The sequence below is a fragment of the Erpetoichthys calabaricus genome, chromosome 1, assembly GCF_900747795.2.
Source record: "Erpetoichthys calabaricus chromosome 1, fErpCal1.3, whole genome shotgun sequence".
In the NCBI taxonomy this organism is placed as follows: domain Eukaryota; kingdom Metazoa; phylum Chordata; class Cladistia; order Polypteriformes; family Polypteridae; genus Erpetoichthys; species Erpetoichthys calabaricus.
In genome coordinates, this window is record NC_041394.2 from 18,020,056 (window position 1) to 18,043,298 (window position 23,243).

The 23,243-nt window shown below is 41.9% G+C and overlaps 1 protein-coding gene across 2 annotated transcripts in view; it reads left to right on the forward strand.

The window, feature by feature from the left end:
• Positions 1–23,243, forward strand: part of relb (v-rel avian reticuloendotheliosis viral oncogene homolog B) — a 101,271-nt gene that overhangs the window by 57,317 nt on the left and 20,711 nt on the right. For both annotated transcript variants that reach the window (XM_028795898.2, XM_028795906.2), the window contains 2 exons: positions 2,759–2,919; positions 13,189–13,280. In XM_028795898.2, the coding sequence (XP_028651731.1) occupies positions 2,759–2,919; positions 13,189–13,280 (253 nt within the window). The remainder of the gene's footprint in view (positions 1–2,758; positions 2,920–13,188; positions 13,281–23,243) is intronic.

Here is a 23,243-nt window from a genome sequence, read left to right on the forward strand (position 1 = left end):
GAAAAAGAAGTGAAGTCATCGAGGGCGGAAGCGGAAGGGTCCTCTTCCATAGGTTCGGACCCGGACACGATGTCATCAAAAGAGCTGGAAACCAGAAGTCTCTTCTGTCATGGGTTCTTCACTGGAAGTGATGTCATCCAAAGGTCCAGAACCGGAAATGACGTCATCAAGGTCGGAACCAGAAGTGATGTCATCAGGGCCAGACAGAATTTCCCGTGAACGGTTTGCAGGAAAGTGAGAAAAAAGGTCAGCGCACTCCATCACCCCCTGGTCTGGTGTGGAATTACTCTCATTTAGACCCTTTAGTTGCCTCCCGTGTGCAACCAAGTGTGTGACAACTTCTACGACCCTCAGTGTATGGAATGCACACCCCTTTACTTTCATAGATGATGCCACCCTGGGGATATCCCTATGTCACCTAATAGATTGATTGGCACTGTCTAGAACTCCCGATCAACCCTGCACATCGACTCAGAGGTATTGGAGCCCACTCCACCTTGTAGAAATGCTCCAACTCCAGGATGCTGGTGGACTGCCTTGCTTGAACTGCTTGCTTCAGGTCCTTCCTCAACATGTCTATAGGATGAAGCTCAAAAGTTTAACTCAGTCATTCAAAAACTTGAAATTTTTTCCGCTATAACTCTTCTTTGTTAGAACGACTTGTGTGTTTAGGGTCGTGGTCTTCCTGATTGACTCACTTTCTCTTGAGCTTCAGCTCATCGATGGAGATACCCTGACATTTTCCTATACAATTGGCTTGTACAGTACATTTCATAATGCATAGTTCCGTCAATGGTGGCAAGCCATTCTAGTCTAAGGCCCAAACCATGTTTTACAGATGGGGGTCTTATGCTGAAATGCAAAGTTTGCTATTCACCAAACATAACACTTGTCATTCAAGCCAAAAAGTTCTATTTTGGACTCCTCTGTCCGTACTATGTTCTTCCGATAGCCTTCTGGCTCATCCACGTGAGTGTCACAAGTGCTTGAGTTCTGAACGCACAACTGCCAAAAACACTCCAAGGCTGCCCACTAGAGGGAGGAAACACCGTCAAAATATCCCAACTAGGATCCCAAAGGGCCGAGATGAATGTTGATATCAAAGGTGTATTTTAGTGAAAAAAGGCTGTGCAAGACCTAAAGCTCCAAAGCTACCTGAAAAGACAAGGCAAGACACAGTAAACAAAGTCCCAATACAGAACCCAAAAATCGTGTTTGAAAATAGAGCAGAGGTTCAAAAATAACATTAAACATAGTCCCAATCCAAAAAAGCAGAGCAAGGGTTCAAAAATCCAGAAAATTACAAACAATAACAAAGCGCAGCAAACTGATCATAACTCTCCACTCCTAGAACATTCGATGAACCGCCAGGAACTATAGGAGGCCCTCCCTTAAATAGGGGTGAAGGGTCATAAACCATCAGGCTGGCTCTGAAGGAGCTACTGGAGGTGAGGTGAGGTGAGGGAGCCCAACATCTATCTTTTGGACACAACGCTTCAATGTATGAGATAATAAATAAAGAAGCTAAAGGAGGAAAAAATGGAGCTTCAAAGATGGAGTAACAAAGTTAATTGTCTATTACATTACATTGGAAGTGTAGCGTCCAGAGGATACATGTTGGCACCCTCACCTCCAGTAGCTTTTTCAGAGCCAGCCTGATGGTTTAGAGGTGCCAATTGACCTAACCAGTATGTTTTTGTGATGTGGGAGGAAAAGCCACACAGACACTGGAATGGTACAGAAACTCAAAATGGACAATGCCTGGGTGATGCTGGATCCACTGGGTCAGCGCCGTACTTGTTTATCAATAATATTAATTTCCAAATAGGGTCATGCAGTTAATAAAAAAAAAAGGAAATTAAGTTATTAGGTGAACCATTCAGTCAGTGCTTATTGTAATTAAACCGAAACAACACAGAAAAACGTTTGGGGCACATCCATGACCCCGTATAACGTAAAGCGTATTGAAATAAGTTGGTCTTTTTGCAAAGACAGAAGCCACGTCATTTAAGATGCAAGCCCAACAAAGAACTGACATAAAATGGCTGAACAGAAAATGGAAGATTCCAGGCAGGAAGGGGCGGGTCCAAGAGGAGGGACAACGGAAATGACATCAGAGGTGGGATGGCTGTCATTCCATTCTGCAGAGGGAGGTAAAGAGAAGGCGTTAGAGTACAGCGCCACCCCCTGGTTTGGTAGGTAATTACTATCACCAGAGCCCTTATGCTAACATTATATAAAATGGTTCTTTATCTCAGATGCACTGACATATTAACACATTCAAAAATGTGATATTATTTGTTAATGTTATCAGTCAGTCAGTCATTTTCCAACCCGCTATATCCTAACACAGGATCATGGGGGTCTGCATGGAGCCAATCCCAGCCAGCACTTGGCCCAAGGCAGAACCAAACCCAGGCAGGGCGCCAGCCCACCACAGGGTGCACACACACACCAAACACACATTAGGGACAATTTAGGATCGGCAATGCACCTAACCTGTATGTCTTTGGACTGTGGGAGGAAACCCACATAGACACGGGGAGAACATGCAAACTCCATACAGGGAGGACCCGGGAAGCACACCCAGGTCTCCTTACTGCGAGGCAGCAGCGCTACCCACTGCACAACCGTGCTGCCCTGTTAACGTTATTCACCAAAAAAAAGTGCTTGGCTTTAGATATTTTTTTTCGTTTTTAATCAGAGCACTAGACAAATAAAGCCTGCTAAATCCAATAAATTCTTTCTTCATCTTCAGGTACAAGGCCACACACAAGCCATCAAGAAGGTGAAAGTGACTGTCTCCTTAGTGTCCAAGGAAATTCCTTATCGGCCTCATCCTCACAGCCTGGTGGGTAAAGACTGCAATGAAGGAATCTGCGTTGTGAACATCAACACTCAGTCCAACAGAAAACACAGGTACTGGGGAGGACAATCCAACATGGTGACTCTCTGCTGCTATCTGGGTCTCTCGCTGGCTTCCCTTTTTCTCTTTATCCTTAACAAGGATACTCGCCTAAAATGGTTTATAGCTTTGGGACAGTAGACTATAGAGACTCGTTTTTTATCCAACTGTTCATTTTTTATCAAACCTGGTTATCTGAGTTCAGCTGGGCCTGAGGTCTGCCTCAGTAGCACTGGGATGAACACAAGAATACAGTGCCCTCCATAATGCTTGGGACAAAGACACACGTTTTCTTGATTTCCTCCTCTGCTCCTCGGTTTAAAATTACAAATCAAGCAAATTAAAATGCATATGTCAAACTTTCATTTAAGGGGATTTGCATACATTTGGGTCACACCAAGTAGAAATGACAACACTTTTTCTTCATTGAAGAGATTCAAGATTCACGAGTATTTATTGTCATTTCATCCATATACAGTAGTACAGCATACAGTGAAACAAAACAACGTTCCTCCAGGACCATGGTGGTACATAAAACACAGGATAACGAAGACTCCACGACACATAACATAAAGACGCATAATATATAACAAGGTGCATGTGAGTCAAATGTGCAAACACGTGCAACACTGCAGAACAGAACGCATACATCAGATATCAATCCAGTCCATGATGGTTCAGGAGTCTGACTGCTTGGTGGAAGAAACTGTTACACATTCTGGTGGTGAGGGCCTGAATATTTCGGTACCTTTGTTCTCAATAGCAGGAGTGTAAACAGTGAATGTGAAGGGTGTGTTGGATCATTCACAATGCTGGTGGCTTTGTGGATGCAGTGTGTGGTGTAAATGTCCATGATGGATGGAAGAGAGACACCGATGATCTTCTCAACTGTCTTCACTATCTCTTGTGCAATGACCGTGCAATTTCCAAACCAGACAGCGATGCAGTTGCTCAGGATGCTCTCTATGGTTCCTCTGTAGAATGTTATTAGAAGAGCTGGTGGAAGATGGGCTTTCCTCAGCCTACATATGAAGTAGAGCCACTGCTGGGCTTTCTTGGCTAAAGAGCTGGTGTTTTGGGACCAGGAGAGGTTCTCTGCCAGGTGGACACCCAGGAATTTGGTGCTATTGACGACCTCCGCAGTTGAGCCGTCAATGTTCAGTGGCAGATGGTCACTCTTAGTCTTCCTAAAGTCAACAATCATCTCCTTTGTTTTGTCTACATTCAGAGACAGGTTATTGGCTTTACACCAGTCTGTTAACTGCTGCAGCTCCTCTCTGTATGCTGACTCATTGTTGTTGCTGATGAGACCCACCACAGTCGTGACATTGACAAATTTTATGATGTGATTAGAGCTGTGCGCTGCTGCACAGTCCACAGTAATGGACTGAGCACACAGCCTTGATCGGCTCCAGTGCTTAGTGTGGTGCTTCTGGAGATGTTGTTTTCAATCCTGACTGACTGAGGTCCCTCATTCAGGAAGTCCAGAATCCAGTTACAGAGGTAGGTGTTCAGTCCCAGCAGGAACAGCTTTTTCATCAACTGCTGATGAATGATCGTGTTGAATGCTGAACTGAAGTCGATAAACAGCATTTGAACGTATGTGTCTGTCCTTATTGTCCAGATGAACGAGAGCCAGATGGAGAGTGGTGGCTATTGCATCATCTGTTGAATGGTTCTGGCGGTAAGCAAACTGCAGGTGATCCAGTGATGGGGCCATCAGGGTTTTGATGTGCCTCATGACAAGCTTCTCGAAGCACTTCTCAATGATGGACGTGAGTGCAATGGGATGGTAGTCATTGAGGTTGGACACTTGTGACTTTTTTGGCACGGGAACTATGGTTGTAGTTTTGAAGCAGTTAGGGATGATGGCAGTGCTCAGGGAGATGTTGAAGATGTCCATAAAAACGTCTGCCAGGTGGGTTTGCCTGCTTCTACCCTTTGGCATCTGTGCTTGCCAACATGAGGACAAGAACTATGGAAATGACAGTCAAAGAAGCCATTATGAGGCTGAAAAACAAGACTAAAACCATTAGAGACATCAGTAAAAGGATGACCGAAATCAACTGTCTGGACTATCATGAAGAAGAAAGAACACACTGGAGCTCAGTAATCACAAAGGCACTGGTGGGTGAAGGAAGACCTCCACTGCTGATGACAGAAGAATCCTCACCGTGGTAAAGAAAAAACAACAAATGTCTGTGTGACCGATCATACACAGTCTTCAGGAGGTAGATGTGGACGTGTCAGAGACGACTTTCTGCAGAAGACTTCATGAACAGAAATACAGAGGACACACTACAAGATGAACACCACAAAAATTGGATGAGCAGATTACAATTTGTGAAAAAGAGGTACAAGGAGCCTGCAGAATTCTGGGAAATGTCTTGTGGACAGATGAGACAAATGATGAACCTGATCATACTGATGGCAGAGCAAAGTGTGAAGATGAACAGGAGCTGCCCAAGATCCAAAGCATACCACCTTATCTGTTGAACATGGCGCTGGGGGTGTTATGGCTTGAGCATGTATGGCTGCCACAGGTCCTGACTGGCACACTTGTCTTCATTGATGATGAACTGCTGACAGCAGTGGCACAATGAATTCTGAGGTGTGTAGAAACATCTGATCTGCTTAAGTTCCAATCAATGCCTCCAGGCTTAGTGGGCAGCACTTCATCCAACAACAAGATAATGAGACAAACAGACTGCTAAGGCAACACAGGAGTTTATCGAATCTAAAAAATGGAAAATTCTTGAATGGCCAAGCCAGCTATCAGAATTAAATCCAATTGAGCAGGCCTTCCATATGTTGAAGAGAAAAATTAGGGAGACAAGCCCCAGAAACAAGCAGGAGCTAAAGATGGTTGCATTAGAGGTTTGGCAGAGCGTCACCAGAGAAGTCCCACAGCACTTGCTGATGTGTATGAAGGGCAGACTTCAAACAGTCATTGTATGCCAGTGATATGTGACAAAGTCCTAAATATGACGACTTTATTAGACCTGCCATTGCTGTGTCTCATACATTATGGTTTCCTGAAATGGGGGTAACTCTATAGAAAACGTGTTTCAATTTCTACATGGTGTGAGCAAAATGTGAAAAGTCTGCAATGTGCACTTTAATCACAAGTCTGAATTGACTGATTTGTAATTTTAAACTGTGGAGCAGAGGGGGGAATCAAGGAAAAAATGTGCATTTGTCCCAAAACTTGTGGAGGGCACTGCAGAAGTCAGTCCACTGCAGGCCAGGCTCACACACAGCACACACTCCCTCACACTCACATCAAGCCAATGTGTAGCTGCCAGTGACCCAAACAAAAATATCTCATGGATGTAGAAGAAGGAAAACCAGAGTGCACCAAGAGAAAAGGCAAAACACGAAACAGGGAGATCACGTAAAATCCACATAGTCAGTAACTGGGCGAGACTTTGAAGCTAGGACTCTCGTTGAATTTGCTTGGCTTTGATTTCAGATGGTTTGGGAATTTCAGCGACCTCTGCAAAATGCATTGAAGTCAATGGGGAAGCAGAAAATGAATTAGTTTTAAGTGAATTATAATGGTGTAAAGAACTTGGCAGCATCCCAAAGTATCAGAGAAGTGAACTCTACTTGAGCTGATTATTGTGGCCAAAAATAGAACCTGAGCTGTGAGACAGCAGTGCTAACCACTAGGCCACCTTAAACCACCCCAGAAGATAAAATTATGCTCTTGGTCTACAACTCTCTGCATCCTTTTCCTCTCTCTTCATCTTCTGAGCTCCTTTCAGTATGACTAACTAACATCCATGCAGCCTGTGGTGCTGGTCAGTGTTTTATCCTCGAGGGGCTTTCCCTGTCACTGCCTGATCTGTGCTACATAGCAAAGAGCGTAACATGCTGAATCCAGCAGTGAAGACACAAATGGCAATGAATCAACACAAAAAACAACAATTATTTTCATAATAATCTCCTAAAATCAGCCAATGTGCAAATCCGGTTGGAGAACCGATCGGGTAGTGACATCACACACGTACAGTGGGGCAAAAAAGTATTTAGTCAGCCACTAATTGTGCAAGTTCTCCCACTTAAAAAGATGAGAGAGGCCTGTAATTTTCATCATAGGTTTACCTCAACTATGAGAGACAAAATGAGAAAAAAAATCCAGAAAATCACATTGTCTGATTTTTGAAGAATTTATTTGCAAATTATGGTGGAAAAAAAGTATATGGTCAATAACAAAAGTTCATCTCAATACTTTGTTATATACCCTTTGTTGGCAATGACAGAGGTCAAACGTTTTCTGTAAGTCTTCACAAGGTTTTCACACACTGTTGCTGGTATTTTGGCCCATTCCTCCATGCAGATCTCCTCTAGAGCAGTGATGTTTTGGGGCTGTCGCTGGGCAACACGGACTTTCAACTCCCTCCAAACATTTTTTATGGGGTTGAGATGTGGAGACTGGCTAGGCCACTCCAGGACCTTGAAATCCTTCTTACGAAGCCACTCCTTCGTTACCCGGGCGGTGTGTTTGGTGATTATTGTCATGCTGAAAGACCCAGCCACGTTTCATCTTCAATGCCCTTGCTGATGGAAGGAGGTTTTCACTCAAAATCTGACAATACATGGCCCCATTCATTCTTTCCTTTACACGGATCAGTCGTCCTGGTCCCTTTGCAGAAAAACAGCACCAAAGCATGATGTTTCCACCCCCATGCTTTACAGTAGGTATGGCGTTCTTTGGATGCAACTCACAACGAGTAGAGTTTTTACCAAAAAGTTCTATTTTGGTTTCATCTGACCATATGACATTCTCCCAATCCTCTTGTGGATCATCCAAATGCTCTCTAGCAAACTTCAGACGGGCCTGCACATGTACTGGCTTAAGCAGGGGGACACGTCTGGCACTGCAGGATTTGAGTCCCTGGTGGCGTAGTGTGTTACTGATGGTAGCCTTTGTTACTTTGGTCCCAGCTCTCTGCAGGTCATTCATTAGGTCCCCCCGTGTGGTTCTGGGATTTTTGCTCACCGTTCTTGTGATCATTTTGACCCCACGGGGTGAGATCTTGCGTGGAGCCCCAGATCGAGGGAGATTATCAGTGGTCTTGTATGTCTTCCATTTTCTAATAATTGCTCCCACAGTTGATTTCTTCACACCAAGCTGCTTGCCTATTGCAGATTCAGTCTTCCCAGCCTGGTGCAGGTCTACAATTTTGTTTCTGGTGTCCTTTGACAGCTCTTTGGTCCTGGCCATAGTGGAGTTTGGAGTGTGACTGTTTGAGGTTGTGGACAGGTGTCTTTTATATTGATAACGAGTTCAAACAGGTGCCATTAATACAGGTAACGAGTGGAGGACGGAGGAGCCTCTTACAGAAGAAGTTACAGGTCTGTGAGAACCAGAAATCTTGCTTGTTTGTAGGTGACCAAATACTTATTTTCCACCACAATTTGCAAATAAATTCTTTAAAATCAGACAATGTGATTTTCTGGATTTTTTTTCTCATTTTGTCTCTCATTGTTGAGGTATACCTATGATGAAGATTACAGGCCTCTCCCATCTTTTTAAGTGGGAGAACTTGCACAATTGGTGGCTGACTAAATACTTTTTTGCCCCACTGTATGTATACAACCTAAATTACAGACACTGTAATTTCCCTGTGTGGAGTCTGCATGTTCTCCCCGTGTCTGTGTGGGTTTCCTCCCACAGTCCAAAGACATGCAGGTTAGGTGCATTGACGATTCTAAATTTTCCCTTGTGTGCTGGGTGTGTGTATGTGCCCTGCGGTGGGCTGGCGCCCTACCCTGGATTTGTTCCTGCCTTGCATCTTGTGTTGGCTGGGATTAGCTCCAGCAGACCCTTGTGACCCTGTGTTAGGATATAGCAGGTTGGACAATGACTAACTATAAATGCCAATCAAATAGGCAGAAATAAAATTAATACAAGCAGAAGGGTCGGAAACTAACAAAGAAGACATGAAATAAGGAATCTGAATCTGAACCGAAGGTTTCGTACATAGGCAGAATTGAATCCAAAGAGAAATGCCAATCAGATAAGCAGAAATAAAATGCATAGAAACAGAAGAGTCAAAAAGGAACAAAGAAGACATAAAACAAGGAATGTGAATCCTGGAACCTTGGCTGAAATACAAAAGCAGCAGCAGCATTGGGCACAAAGAAATAATTAACCCTGGAGTGGCACACCAATCCACTGCAGGGCACACACTCATAATGTGACAATTTAAAGTCACCAGATCTAGTCCAGACCAGTCTAACACTCACATTTTTTGGGGATGTGAGAGAAATAAACAAAAGGCACACCGGGTGACAAATTACAAAGCTGCTTTTTCAGTTCCCACGTAAGCCACTTAACCTGCCAATGTGCCACCATTTCAAACCAGTACTTCACACATGTGACTTGCAAGTTGCTTCAGTTTAACTAATTAAAATCATTACACAAAATGAGGCTCCGCCATCGCAAAGAGGACAAGTGTCACATGAGAGCTGGGATACTTTGAGGGTCAGAGCCTCGAGTTTGTGACGAGGAGCAAAGCGACTCCTGGCTTCTTCTCTTCTCTCTGTCTTTCTACAAGATGGCCCCACAGTGACCGATTTCGTATAGGAAACCACCGGCTGTACGGTACACGGTCTGTCTCTCAAATTAAAAATAGCAACTTAGAGTGACGTAATAATTTATATTGCCAAAATATTACAAATGGTATTATTAACAACAGAAATACATCCATCCATTTTCCAACACGATGAATCCGAACACAGTGTCATGGGGGTCTGCTGGAGCCAATCTCAGCCAACACAGGGAGCAAGACAAGAACTAATCCCGGGCAGGGCGCCAACCCACTGCAGGACACACACAAACACACCAAGCACACACCAGGGACAATTTGGAATCGCCAATGCACCTAACCTGCATGTCTTTGGACTGTGGGAGGAAACCCACACAGACACGGGGAGAACATGCAAACTCCATGCAGGGAGGACCTGGGAAGCGAACGCAGGTCTCCTAACTGTGTGACAGCAGCGCTACCCACTGCGCCACCGTGCCACCCACAGGAATACATTTAAAACAAAAGTACATAATAAGTTGTAAAAAGTGATACAGTCAGATTTTCAGATTCCATTTTCTGCTACTTTGACTTAACTGGCTATACCTTCATCATGCTTCACTCAAAATGAATCCCAAAAAATACAGGTCAGACATTTCTCTTTCGGAAAGTTTTAGAACATTTGGAACAATCTGGACGAGAACAGACCATTCAGCCCAACAAAGCTCGCCAGTTCAATCCACTTCATTCTAAATTAACAACACGAGTTTTGAAGATCCACAAAGTCCTACTGTCTACCACACTACTCGGCCACATGTCTGTGGTTCTCTGTTTGTGTGAAGTTTACCTTTAACAAGTTTCCAACTGTGTCCCTGTGTTCTTGTTGAACTCATTTTAAACTCAGTCTTGATACACTGGACTAATTCCCTTCATCATTTTAAACACTTCGGTCATGTCACCTCTTTTTTTTAAACTGTAAAGGCTCAGCTCTTTTAATCTTTCCTCCTAACTCATCCCCTGTAGCCCTGAATCAGCCTAGTCGCTCTTCTCTGGACCTTTTCTTGTGCTGCTATGTCCTTTTTGTAGCCTGGAGACCAAAACTGCACCCAGTACTCCAGATGAGGCCTCACCAGTGTGTTATAAAGCTTGAGCAGAACCTCCTGTGACTTGTACTCCACACATCAAGGCGCTATATAACCTGACATTCTGTTAGCCTTCTTAATGACTTCTGAACACTGTCTGGAAGTTGAGAGTGTCGAGTCCACTACAACTCCTAAATTCTTCTCATAAGGTGTATTTTGATTTTCATTTCTAATCGATTTTTTACATTTTTACTTCCCACGTATAATGCTTTATATTTACTGACATTAAACTTCATCTGCCACAAATCTGCCCAAGCCGGTCTGCTCTTCAAGCCCTTCTGGATCTGAGATTATCCGCCAATCCACCACTTCATGCTTAATGTTCTCTGAAGTAAATGATATCCGTCCTCTTTTTATATCCTTGACTTCAGCTGTCAATGACTTGTGGTGTATACGCTGGCTGCTGCGTTACCCGATCACACTGTTTCAGCATATCTATAGCAAATTAGCTGGATTAAAATGAAACGGGCACTTTACTAATAGATTTCTGTTACCGGATTGCACATGGCTCACTCTTTTCTGCTTGGCTGTGTGATTGAGCCCTGCAAAGGACCGGCATAGCAATATGTGTGCTTCTTGCTTTACACCTAGTGCTGCTGGGATGATAATAATAACGCAGGTATTTGTACTTCAATTAGATAAGTATGACATTAGTTTACTCACTACTTTAACCTTTAAACTGCCGGAAGCTGCTATACTCGATTCCCAATGTAATTTGCTGGCATGCCAGAGCCGAGTATATTCGGCGAAATTTATTTGTTGAACGCGGCATCCGGCTATAATTCTGTTCCCAGTGCAATTTGCCAGCAGCTGATCAGTCCATGCCGTACATTCATTGGGCAGCCAACTCATGACCAGTGGCGCCCCCTAATGAATCAGCATCACTGTCCCTGGGATTGAGCCGCTGCACTAGACTAGCCTGCCAGCATCAGCGTTGGCCTCTGTGTGCTCACGTTCAGCCAGTTTAAGCGCAGTGGGCTCGGTGATTAGCTGAATTTCATCAATGATGTCAGTTGTACCTTGTACATATAATAATAAGTTGTTACAATAGTTTTTTTTTTATAGTTTTTACAGTTCATTGGCAGTGTGTAAAATGATCACTGTTGCAATAATTGTGATGTTCTTTGCATGAAAAAAATATGTGTTCCATTAAAGTGTCACTTTTTCTTGGTGAATTGTGATGTTTCCTTAAAAAGTGCAGCAAAAAAGTATTTGGCCTCCAGGGGTGCATTAACTCCTCCATGTATTTGGCAGTTTAAGGGATAAAAAATAATTGGACTTCATAAATCATGTCACTTTTAAAGTGTCACCTTACTGCTCTCCTGATTGTACTGCTGAGCTTAGATAGATAGATAGATAGATAGATAGATAGATAGATAGATAGATAGATAGATAGATAGATAGATAGATATGAAAGGCACTATATGATAGATAGATAGATAGATAGATAGATAGATAGATAGATAGATAGATAGATAGATAGATAGATAGATAGATAGATAGATAGATAGATAATGTGAAAGGCACTATATAATAGATAGATAGATAGATAGATAGATAGATAGATAGATAGATAGATAGATAGATAGATAGATAGATAGATATGAAAGGCACTATATGATAGATAGATAGATAGATAGATAGATAGATAGATAGATAGATAGATAGATAGATAGATAGATAGATAGATAGATAGATATGAAAGGCACTATATGATAGATAGATAGATAGATAGATAGATAGATAGATAGATAGATAGATAGATAGATAGATAGATAGATAGATAGATAGATATGAAAGGCACTATATGATAGATAGATAGATAGATAGATAGATAGATAGATAGATAGATAGATAGATAGATAGATAGATAGATAGATAGATAGATAGATATGAAAGGCACTATATGATAGATAGATAGATAGATAGATAGATAGATAGATAGATAGATAGATAGATAGATAGATAGATAGATAGATAGATAGATAGATAGATATGAAAGGCACTATATGATAGATAGATAGATAGATAGATAGATAGATAGATAGATAGATAGATAGATAGATAGATAGATAGATAGATAGATAGATAGACGTACGCCATTACACTAAGGAGACGCCTTTGAAAGTGCTACTTTTGAACAGAGTGATTCTCCATTGTGCGACCACAACTTTGCAGTAACTGCTGTCACTTTACATTCTTGTACTTGTACTTCGATTCCTTAGCTTAGAAAAGAGTGGCCCTGACGTTCTTATATTCTGAACAACACTACCGATTCAGTTTTTTTTTTTTTGTCCAAAATAGAAGGTAAGAGTGAAGAGCTGCTTCTGTACAATCTTGCCGATCCTTATTCCTTATTTATTTATGAGGGATGTTCAAAAAGTTTCCAAACTTTTATATTTTCGTTGGTAACGGTGAAGGCGTGAGGAGTAGTAATTGGGCATTAAAAGGCTGGTATGACGCTGGGAGAATTGCATCTCAAACGACGGTGACTATGCAGAAGTGACGTGATTTGTTTTTGAAATTCTTAATTAAAGTTAAAAAAAAAGTATAGAAACATTTTGAATGACACTCGTATTTATTTTTATTTATTGTTTTTTTTTAGCTTTTCAAATCTGGGTATCCAGTGTGTGAGAAGAAAAGAAGTCGATGCAGCTCTGGAAAAGCGAAGGAAACAAGGCATCGACCCCTTTAACAGTAAGTGCTTTTCATCTGTCAAAGGTGCACATAGACAGTTAGATGCTTTAATGCTCTCAGGACAAAAATCACAGCAGAAGGATAAATACAAAAACAGACCCAAACAAAAAACATACAAAATACGTTTATACTTATGTCTATAATCGAATCTGATCACAGCCTATTCAGAGGTTACGTTGTAAAATCTAATGGCAGAGTGAAAAAAATCCTCCACTGGCTCCATCTGGAACATTATGGAGAAATCAGCCTTGTTTAGAGGTGCCCTGCAGGCTGACCAGGACCTGACACAGAAGATGTGAGGACCTGTTCATGATGACCAGCAGCTCAGTCAACGTCCTTCTTTCTGTTACTTCTTTAAGAAGCCAAGGTGACAATCGCAGCAGATTCAGGCTTCCTGATACTTCTGTTAAGCCTGTTAGTACAGAATCTCCCACTTCTTCTTCTTGTTCTGCTTCTTCTTCTTCTACATCAGCTTCCTCTGCTTCTTCTTCTACTTCAGCTTCTTCTTCTTCTTCTTCTTCTTCTTCTTCTTCTTCTTCTTCTTCTTCTTCTTCTTCTTCTTCTTCTTCTTCTTCTACTTCAGCTTCCTCTGTTTCTTCTTCTTTTTCTTCTTCAGTGTCTGCTTCTTCTTCTTCTTTTTCTTCTTCTACTTCAGCTTCCTCTGCTTCTTCTTCTTTTTCTTCTTCAGTGTCTGCTTCTTCTTCTTCTTCTACATCAGCTTCCTCTGCTTCTTCTTCTACTATAGCTTCTGCTTTTGGCTTCTTCTTCTTCTTCTTCTTCTATTTCAGCATCTTCTTCTTCTTCAGCTTCTTCTACTTCAGCTTCTTCTTCTTCTTCTTCTTCAAAATCAGCTGCCTCTGCTTCTTCTTCTTCAGTGTCTGCTTTCGGCTTCTTCTTCTTCTACTTCAGCTTCCTCTGTTTCTTCTTCTTTTTCTTCTTCAGTGTCTGCTTCTTCTTCTTCTTCTTCTTCTTTTTCTTCTTCTACTTCAGCTTCCTCTGCTTCTTCTTCTTTTTCTTCTTCAGTGTCTGCTTCTTCTTCTTCTTCTACATCAGCTTCCTCTGCTTCTTCTTCTACTATAGCTTCTGCTTTTGGCTTCTTCTTCTTCTTCTTCTATTTCAGCGTCTTCTTCTTCTTCAGCTTCTTATACTTCAGCTTCTTCTTCTTCTTCTTCAAAATCAGCTGCCTCTGCTTCTTCTTCTTCTTCTTCAGTGTCTGCTTTCGGCTTCTTCTTCTTCTTCTTCAGCTTCTTCTACTTCAGCTTCTTCTTCTTCTACTTCCGCTTCTTCTACTTCAGCTTCTTCTTCTGTTTCTTCTTCTTATACTTCTTCTTCTTCTCATTCAGCTTCTTCTCCTTCTGCTTCTTGTACTTCAGATTCTTCTACTTCAGCTTCTTCTGCTTCTTGGTCATGGACTAAGCAACGATATGTGGATGCATGCAGTTGCCAAGCGGGGACCCCCACTAAGATGGGAAGATGAGATATAAAAATGAATGGGACCCAAATGGAGAAGGATGGCAAGAGCAAGAAAGGAATGGGCTCAATGCTGTGACCAGCCGAGTCAAACTGACACCCGAGAGTCTGGTCGAACAACATGATCATGGTGACATGCAGTATATACCTGAACAACTTCCATCTACTATCTGAATGAAGATCGGTGTCAGGGAGACTTTGTTCATCCTGAAGTCCACTACCATCATCTTCTTGGGAGATACAGAGGAGAGAGGTTGGGAGCATATGCTGATTACAGCAAATTGTCGCACCCACCACACGACGAAGCACCCAGATTAGGATCCGCGTGCAGCCGTGCAATGAGTGACCCCACAGCACCACACTAGTTCAAATGGAGTGGAACAGAGTGAGGTTGTTTTACAGTGGCTGGAGTGCCAATCCTGCCCCCAACCCCAGAGGAGCTGCTTACAGGGCTGGATGCAGATTAACGTCATACCCAGAACGGAGCGATTGCAGGTTGAGGTCCCAATAGAGTAGAGTCACTTCTGGTGTTTATGGGATTCAAACCACATCCCTAACCTCAAAGCCACCACTCCACCCTATGAGATACAAAAAACGAATTCCCCAGGCCTTAGTAGTCCTCATCCTGACCCCTGCTAAAATACTCCATAGGTGCTGAATTGTACAACAGGAGCTGAAGGCCGCATGTCTCAGAGCTGTTTTTAGCCATAGTTTAAAATCTGGTGTGTATAGTGTGGGCAATTCTTTGGAGGGGACCTGTGCTACTGATCACCCAAAGTGACACCCAGCTCTCTAGACCTGTGTGTCAAGTAATCAATGACCAAAGATCGTCAGAATTTGTGTTAGAAGCAACCCAGGTATTGTTTTTCTCTGTCAGAGTCAGGGGTGAATCCATCAGCTGGCCTTATTTTTATATGCCACATTCCATAAGGTAATTTATAAGGAGAAACAAACTTGGGATAAAATGCCAACATTGTGTCTGATCCACGCACATTGAAGTGTAAAAATTTCTTTTTTTTAATTTAGTAAAAATGTAAGAAGTACCAAAGGGACAGAAATAAAGGGGCTGAGGTTCTTCTGTGGTTGTCCCCATTTAACAGACACGTCTATAAACAAAAGTAAACAGCAAGTGGTGTTTTCCGGAGTTGTTCCTCGAGTGGGAATCATCACTTCCAGATACCAGATGTGGGTTCCCAATTGAAAGCCACCTTCGGGGGGGGTCATTGATTTTTTAAAATGGAATCTGAGGCAGAAGAGGGGGAACTTTTAGTTTGGAGGCATCAGCCTCAGGAGCCTTCTCTATCTGGAATTTCTGTGTGTTTTGCGAGTGGTCTCCCAAGGTGGAATTTCTCGTGGTTGGTCTGGAGATGAAAAAGAGGAAGGATCAGTGCCCTCTGCCACCTCCTAGTCTGGCATGGAGTTATCCCTTTTTGAGCCTTCAGTTGCCTCCCGTGCACATATATGTAACAGCATACATTACTTAAACTAATATACTGTATATAAGGACAGATTAAAGTGGAAATAAAGGCCATCTTTGCTTTAGTTTTCTTGTTAGGTCTTCTGTAAAAGGCAATTGAAATGTGACAACATATAAAGGAAGGGTGGAGAGAGTGTTAACAGGAAGACGCTTTACACTGCACTCTGTGCACATGACGGAGTCTACAAATCAGAGCAACCCAACCCTGAAAAAGGTCAGCAGGAAGTTACTGGGGAATGTGTAGCGGCCTACAGGCTGTCGGCTTTGAGGGAAGACAGATGAAGCCACCCGCACTTATTTAGATTCCTCTAGATAGTGTTAGTCACTTTCTCCCAGCGTCACCTCTGCGGCTTTCACCTTCTGTGATGTTGTTGCTGGCTCAGGATGTTTGCATGGTGCTTGTGGGACAGAAGCGGGCTGTGTTACAGTATGTCGTGCACGTGTATACCGGTTGGACGTGGGTGAGAGTCACTCAGGGTAAAATGTCTCACAGCTGAATATCAGTCTCAGCTGGGGCTGGAAGAGTACAGTAAAGACAGACAAATAGATACATAGATGTCACTAAATGACAGATCGATAAATGAGGCACTATATTATAGATGGTTAGAGAAGTGAAAGGACCTGTATAACTGACAGATTGCTAGATAGGGAAGTGAAAGGCACTATATGATTGATAGATAGAAGATATGAAAGGCACTATATAATAGATAGATAAATATTAATTTTAGTACAGAAGGTAGGAGAAACTAGATAGATAGATAGATAGATAGATAGATAGATAGATAGATAGATAGATAGATAGATAGATAGATAGATAGATAGATAGATAGATAGATAGAGGCACTGTCGACCCCTTGAACCCTCAGATCAGACATCAGACACCAGATAAAAGTCCAATTATTATTTATTTTATAATAATAATGTGCACCAAGCACCCTCCACTCCACTATACTCAAACACTACAATAATACAATACAATCAATAATCAATACACAATCCTCCACTCCCAGACACTTAGCCACCCTTCCTCCCAGCTCAGCTCAACACTCTGGTGTTTCTCTGAGTCTTGTATAGTCCCTGACTCGGAAGTGTTTCGCCCTCTCTGTCCACGTGACTAGGAACACTTCCGGGTCAGAAAAAAAATCCTTTTCTTCACCCCGTAAGCACGTCATTCCTCTTGTTCATGTGATTCTAACATACTTCCGGGGCGTAGGGAAAATAATTACTGCTCGTCCCTGCAGCGCCTTCTAGCGGCCCCCGTGGTATCCAGCAGGGTTGTAAAGGAAAACTCCAATGTCCATAATTCCCTGCTGGCATTCGGGGTACCTCCATACTGCAAGGAGAGCTCCACCTGGCGGCCTGGGGGTATTGGCCGGGATAAATGGCCGTCCACCTATCACAATAGATAGATAGATAGATAGATAGATAGATAGATAGATAGATAGATAGATAGATAGATAGATAGATAGATAGATAGATAGATAGATAGATAGATAGATAGATAGATAGATAGTAATTTTAGTATATAGGATAAACAAGATAGAGTGATAGTATAGTAGGCAGGATAAGATTGATAGACAGACAAACAGATAGATAGATAGTTAGATAAATAGATGAAAGGCACTATATAGATAGATAGATAGATAGATAGATAGATAGATAGATAGATAGATAGATAGATAGATAGATAGATAGATAGATAGATAGATAGATAGATAGATAGATAGATAGGATAAACAAGATAGAGTGATATTTTAGTATAGTAGGCAGGATAAGATTGATAGACAGACAAACAGATAGATAGATAGTTAGATAAATAGATGAAAGGCACTATATGATAGATAGATAGATAGATAGATAGATAGATAGATAGATAGATAGATAGATAGATAGATAGATAGATAGATAGATAGATAGATAGATAGATAGATAGATAGATAGATAGATAGATAGATAGATAGATAGATAGATAGATAGCACTTTATTTGACCCCAAGAAAATTTTTAGCTTTTTGCAGAAACTCAATAAATACAAATATTTTATAACAAATAACAATCCCCCTCAAGTGCACACCATAATAACTAAAAAGAAAGCGGAACATCTGGATTAGTTAAAGATAAAAACAGCAGTCCCAGTCCCTGGGAGGCCATTGGACATTAATGGAGACCCAATAACACTTCTTGTGACACTTCTGCTGAATAATTTGTTGGGTAACAGTCACAGAGAGAATGTGCAGCTGTGTTCAGTTTTGTCTTCATTCTCTCCTCCAATTCTACCTCCAGCGGGTCCAGATGGCATCCCATAACTCAACGTTTCTCAACCTTTAAGTATTTGCGACCCGAGTTTTCATAACAGTTTTAATCGCGCCCCCCTAACGTTTTTTTTTAAAGGAGCCCATTAATACCAATTTGTTCTTTTTTAATTAATGATATATCATAGATACATATTTTATTATACCTACTTAACTTTTATCAACATTTATCTAACTCTATATTTATTTTTCTAGTATCAGAATGTAGTTTAAGTTAATTTGTTTTGGTTTCAATAGAAGTATTTTTCATATTTTTGACTTTTGTTTTCTTTTTTTCACATCTTCGCACCCCCCTTTTTGTTACTTTGTGCCCCCCTTAGGGGGGCCTGCCCCACAGATTGAGAACCACTGCCATAACTGATTCTGTCCTTTTAATTAGCTTGTTGATTTGGTGGACCTCTCTTGAAGTGATGTTACCAGATCAGCACACCACACCATAGACTAAATGGCACTGGCCATCACAGAGTTGTAGAACATGTGAATGATGTCACCAAACACATTAACGGGACACCGTGCTCTAAGAAAAAGGAGGCTACCCTGCCCTTTCTTCTATATTTCCTCAGAGTTATGAGACCAGTCCAACCTGTCGTTGACCCCCAAGCCCTAGTAGTGGTGCACCACCTCCGCATTCACTCCCTGAATAACGACCAGGTGTAGATGCTGTCTGGTGTATTTAAAGTCAATTAGCAGTTCCTTGGTTTTCTTGATGTTTGGTTGCAGACAATTCGTAAAGTTCTCTCCCTGACTCCTCTCCTATGCCTCATTCCCCTTATCAATACACCCCATAAGTGCAGAATCATCTGAGAATTTCTGCAGGTGACATGACCTGCTGTTGTGTTTCTAGTATGAGGGGTACAGAGTGAAGAGAGAAGGAGACAGGACTGTTCCTTGTGTTGCTCACACAGTCCTTGAGCCTCCCAAACAGTGGTCTCCCTACTCAAATTGTCCTTTATCCAGAACACTACAGGCTCATCCACCTCAGTATCTTTGAGTTTATCATCTATAACTATTCTGGTCATTCACTTTATACCCACTGCGTTTGTGATGATGTACCCTGGCTTGATTCCTACGTGAGGTACCTTCTGTGTCCAGTCTCCATATTCTTTCTATTTTTGCCCTCACCTTTGTAGAAGCAGGCAGGCACCCTTAGCACCAATTCAGGCACTCAGAGTCTCAGGACAGGCAGCAGAATCAAGATTTATTGTATGGCGCACATACAGAGTCACTACAGATGCAATGAGCGAGCAGCCATGGGCAGCTGTTACATTTATTACAATTCTTATCATACCAGCCATTATTCATCCTCATCTGTCTCCTATCATTTCACTGCGCTAGTCCTGCCTCTAATTAATTCTACCAATATTTCTGAGCTGAGGGGGTGTCAAACCCCACTCTGTCCATCATTTCTGTTTGACAAGGCCTATCCTTACTCCCTACTGGCTCGACACTTGCTACCCTTTATTTGCAGCCAAAGAGTTCACATTCCCTCTCTACGCGAGAGGCCCATCCTTCTCCAACTCTCCTGCACGTCTAACCTTTGGCTTAATGAACTATGGGTGGTTTCTACGTCATACAGAATAAGAAAAATATATAGTGTGGAAGATTGAGCCTTGACACAGATAGACACAGGACACCCAAGTCCAAAACACACACGTTTATTGTTCTTCTGCCTTCTGCAGCACCACACAATGCACAAACCCACAATAAGCTCAGTCCATTCTTCCCTTCTCTCTTTTTCTTCACTGCCACCTCCACTCCTCTCTTGCAAGCTCTGTCCTCTGCCTCCCGACTCTGGCTCCTCAAATGGAGTGAGGCGGCCTCTTTCATACTGCACCCAGAAGTGCTCCGGGTGCTGCATGCCAAGGCTTCCGGAGCTGCCCAGGTGCCCCCTGTTGGTGGCCACATTGGCCCCAGCAGGGTTGAGCTTCTAAGCTCCAAGCCCGTGGCGCTGATACAAACCAAGTGGGCTGCCCTCTTGTGTCCCAGGGGAGGTACTGCTGTTGATAATGTCCTCTCCCCTGGTCCTCTTCTCAGAAGGGCATCCTAATCGGGTAAGACCTCCGGCTGTCTGCCACACTAGGCATAAACCTTTTTAATCTTACATTCTAACTCTTACATTTTAATACCTAGGATAATATAGTATCTACTTTTCTTATATGCTTATAATACTTTTCTAATACGTAGAGATTACCAATTTAAAGAATACATTTTTCTCTACCTTCTGAATGATTGACGAGTCTGGAGCAGCCTGATAGAGTAGGGTACCGAGTTGGCAGAGTGCTGATCACTGCAGCTTCACAGCTTCGGAGATGCGAGTTCAGTTCTTATCACAATCATGCGCCGTGTGCAGTTTGGATGTTTTGCCCCCAACTCTCCAGCCAACTGTAGGTGTTCAATGCTGGCAAATGTTTTTTGTCAGTCTTCACCAGATCTACACCTCAACACAATCCAATCTTCAAACTCTGCAGACAGTTTCATCGACCCCGTGGCTTGGTATTTATCTGAGTATGTGAAATCAATTGAATTGACCACAGGTGGTCTTCAAACAAGGTTTAGAAATATCTCAGTGATGATCAGTAGAAGGTGATGCACCTTAGCCTGATTTCATGTGTCATAGTAAATAGTCTAAATCCTTGTGTTAGTGTGATATTTCAGTTTTTTCATCTCTCTATTATAAAATAAAATCTTGAGACGAGACTATTTGCCAAGAGATTTTTTCAAGTCCCACCCTCCTTTCCACCGTTTCCGGTTAACGGCCCACGCCCGCGGTCCTCTCAGCTCTCATTCGTGTGAAGTCTTTTGTCAGATACAGTTCCTGCGCTCTCAGGTCTAAAAAATGTTTACGTTTTCCTCACTTTAAGTTCCCAATAAAAGAAGGATTTATTATGTCCAAATCTGATTGAAAAATTTCATCTCAAAGGGTTATCAACAGAAAAAATGAGTACACGGGCAATCCTAGCACCGAGAATCGATGAAGTCAAATGAATTAACATGAAAATTGTCGATCGGTTACACGGCAGATTGGTTAAATGCGTATGAATAGACTACGCTGAAACAGTTGGTGGTGATGGTGCGGAAGATGAAAACATCAACTTACAATATCCCGAAGAATATCTACAACCGTTAACATCATCTGGTCTTCCACCAGCCGAATTATTGTTGAAGAAGGATGTATCGTAATGTTATTGCATAATTTATTTCTGAGTGGTGGGCTATGCAATAGGACAAGATTATTTGTATTCAAAATTGGACGAACAACTCTAACATGTAAAATTTTAACAGGCGACAAGAAAGGTAATGTAGTACATCTTCTGCGGATAACACCAAAGGAGATCTTGATTTGCCATTTGTATTAAAACATTAACATTTTCCTTTTGAACAGCTTTTGTTATGACAATTAACAAATCACAGGGACAAACATTCGAAAAAGTCGGTTTATTTATTAGAGAGAAAGAAACGACATTCACTGACGGGAAATTATACGTTGCGTTGTCAAGATGTAACTCCAAACACGGAATCAAAATTCAATGCGATATTGACGAAAAGTTGTTTTTACTGAAGTTTTACAGTAAAAGTGTAAGTTTAAAAAGTATTTGCGTGTTAATTTCAAAGCCAAACAGAACAAAAATGTATAATGCAACAAATACCTCTAACGCAACATGAAACATAATTTACTTTCAATTTATTACGTTTTACTATTTTTTACTAAAGTTAATTACTCACTGTAATGTAAAATAGTTAGTTCTATTATGCATTCCCATGAAAATAACAATCTGTTTAAATTGTACATCCGCTTCCCCATAGCGGCAGATGCGTGAAGTGGCTAGCGTGTAGCACCAGCCCGGGGGTTGGCAAGCAAAGTGAGCAGGAGGTAGAGCTCCCTAGTTTCTTATAAATAAAAGTAGACAACTCAAATGAGTAGTCAACTTGAGAAGTCAAAGAAAGATTGGGGTTCCACCCTGGCCACCCCTTTAAATATTAACAAAATATACAGCTGACAGGTGGCTCAAACAAAAACTTGGCTCAGTATTCAGGAGCTCTGTCCTTCACTAATGTCAGTTCGGTATCTGACTGCACCTTCCAGGAACAGGCTGGCTTTATAGGGCTGAGACTGGAAGGGGCGGAGTTTTCTCTAGAAGGTGGGGTGGAGTTTTCTCTAGGAGATGAGGCGGAGTTTTCTCTGGGTGAAGGGGCGGGGTCAGTCATCAATCTTGGGCATTTTTTTCTTGGCTAAGATAACGTTAGAGTCAGCGCCCCCTATCGTTCCAGGGTGGAATTGCTTACCTCACCAGAGCCAGGAAGGTGATCCCCAGACGTGCATGAGTTTAGGTTTTGTCATTTTGGGGTATTTTTATTCATGCTTTTTAACCCAAACACTTCATATTAGACCTAACTGAAGATTATTTAGGCCTTTCTCTGGCTGGAGAGACACTGATCTCTTGAGTTTTACCTTACTGCTGTTAATTCTTGAACTTTGGAACCCAAAATTATTGGATTTATGGTGACAGTAGTACTGTTTTTTTAACATCTCTTGCTTAATTTAAGATGCTGAAGTGTCAAAACTGAAACGATGTTCTTGCCCTAGCAGTTTTCAAACTTGTGTGGTCAATTAGACCTCATAATAATGTGTCTGGTGTATTGGTTAGTCTACACCCTGAAGATTACACACTTCATCATTTCTGCCTGTCGCAATCTGACTAGATGT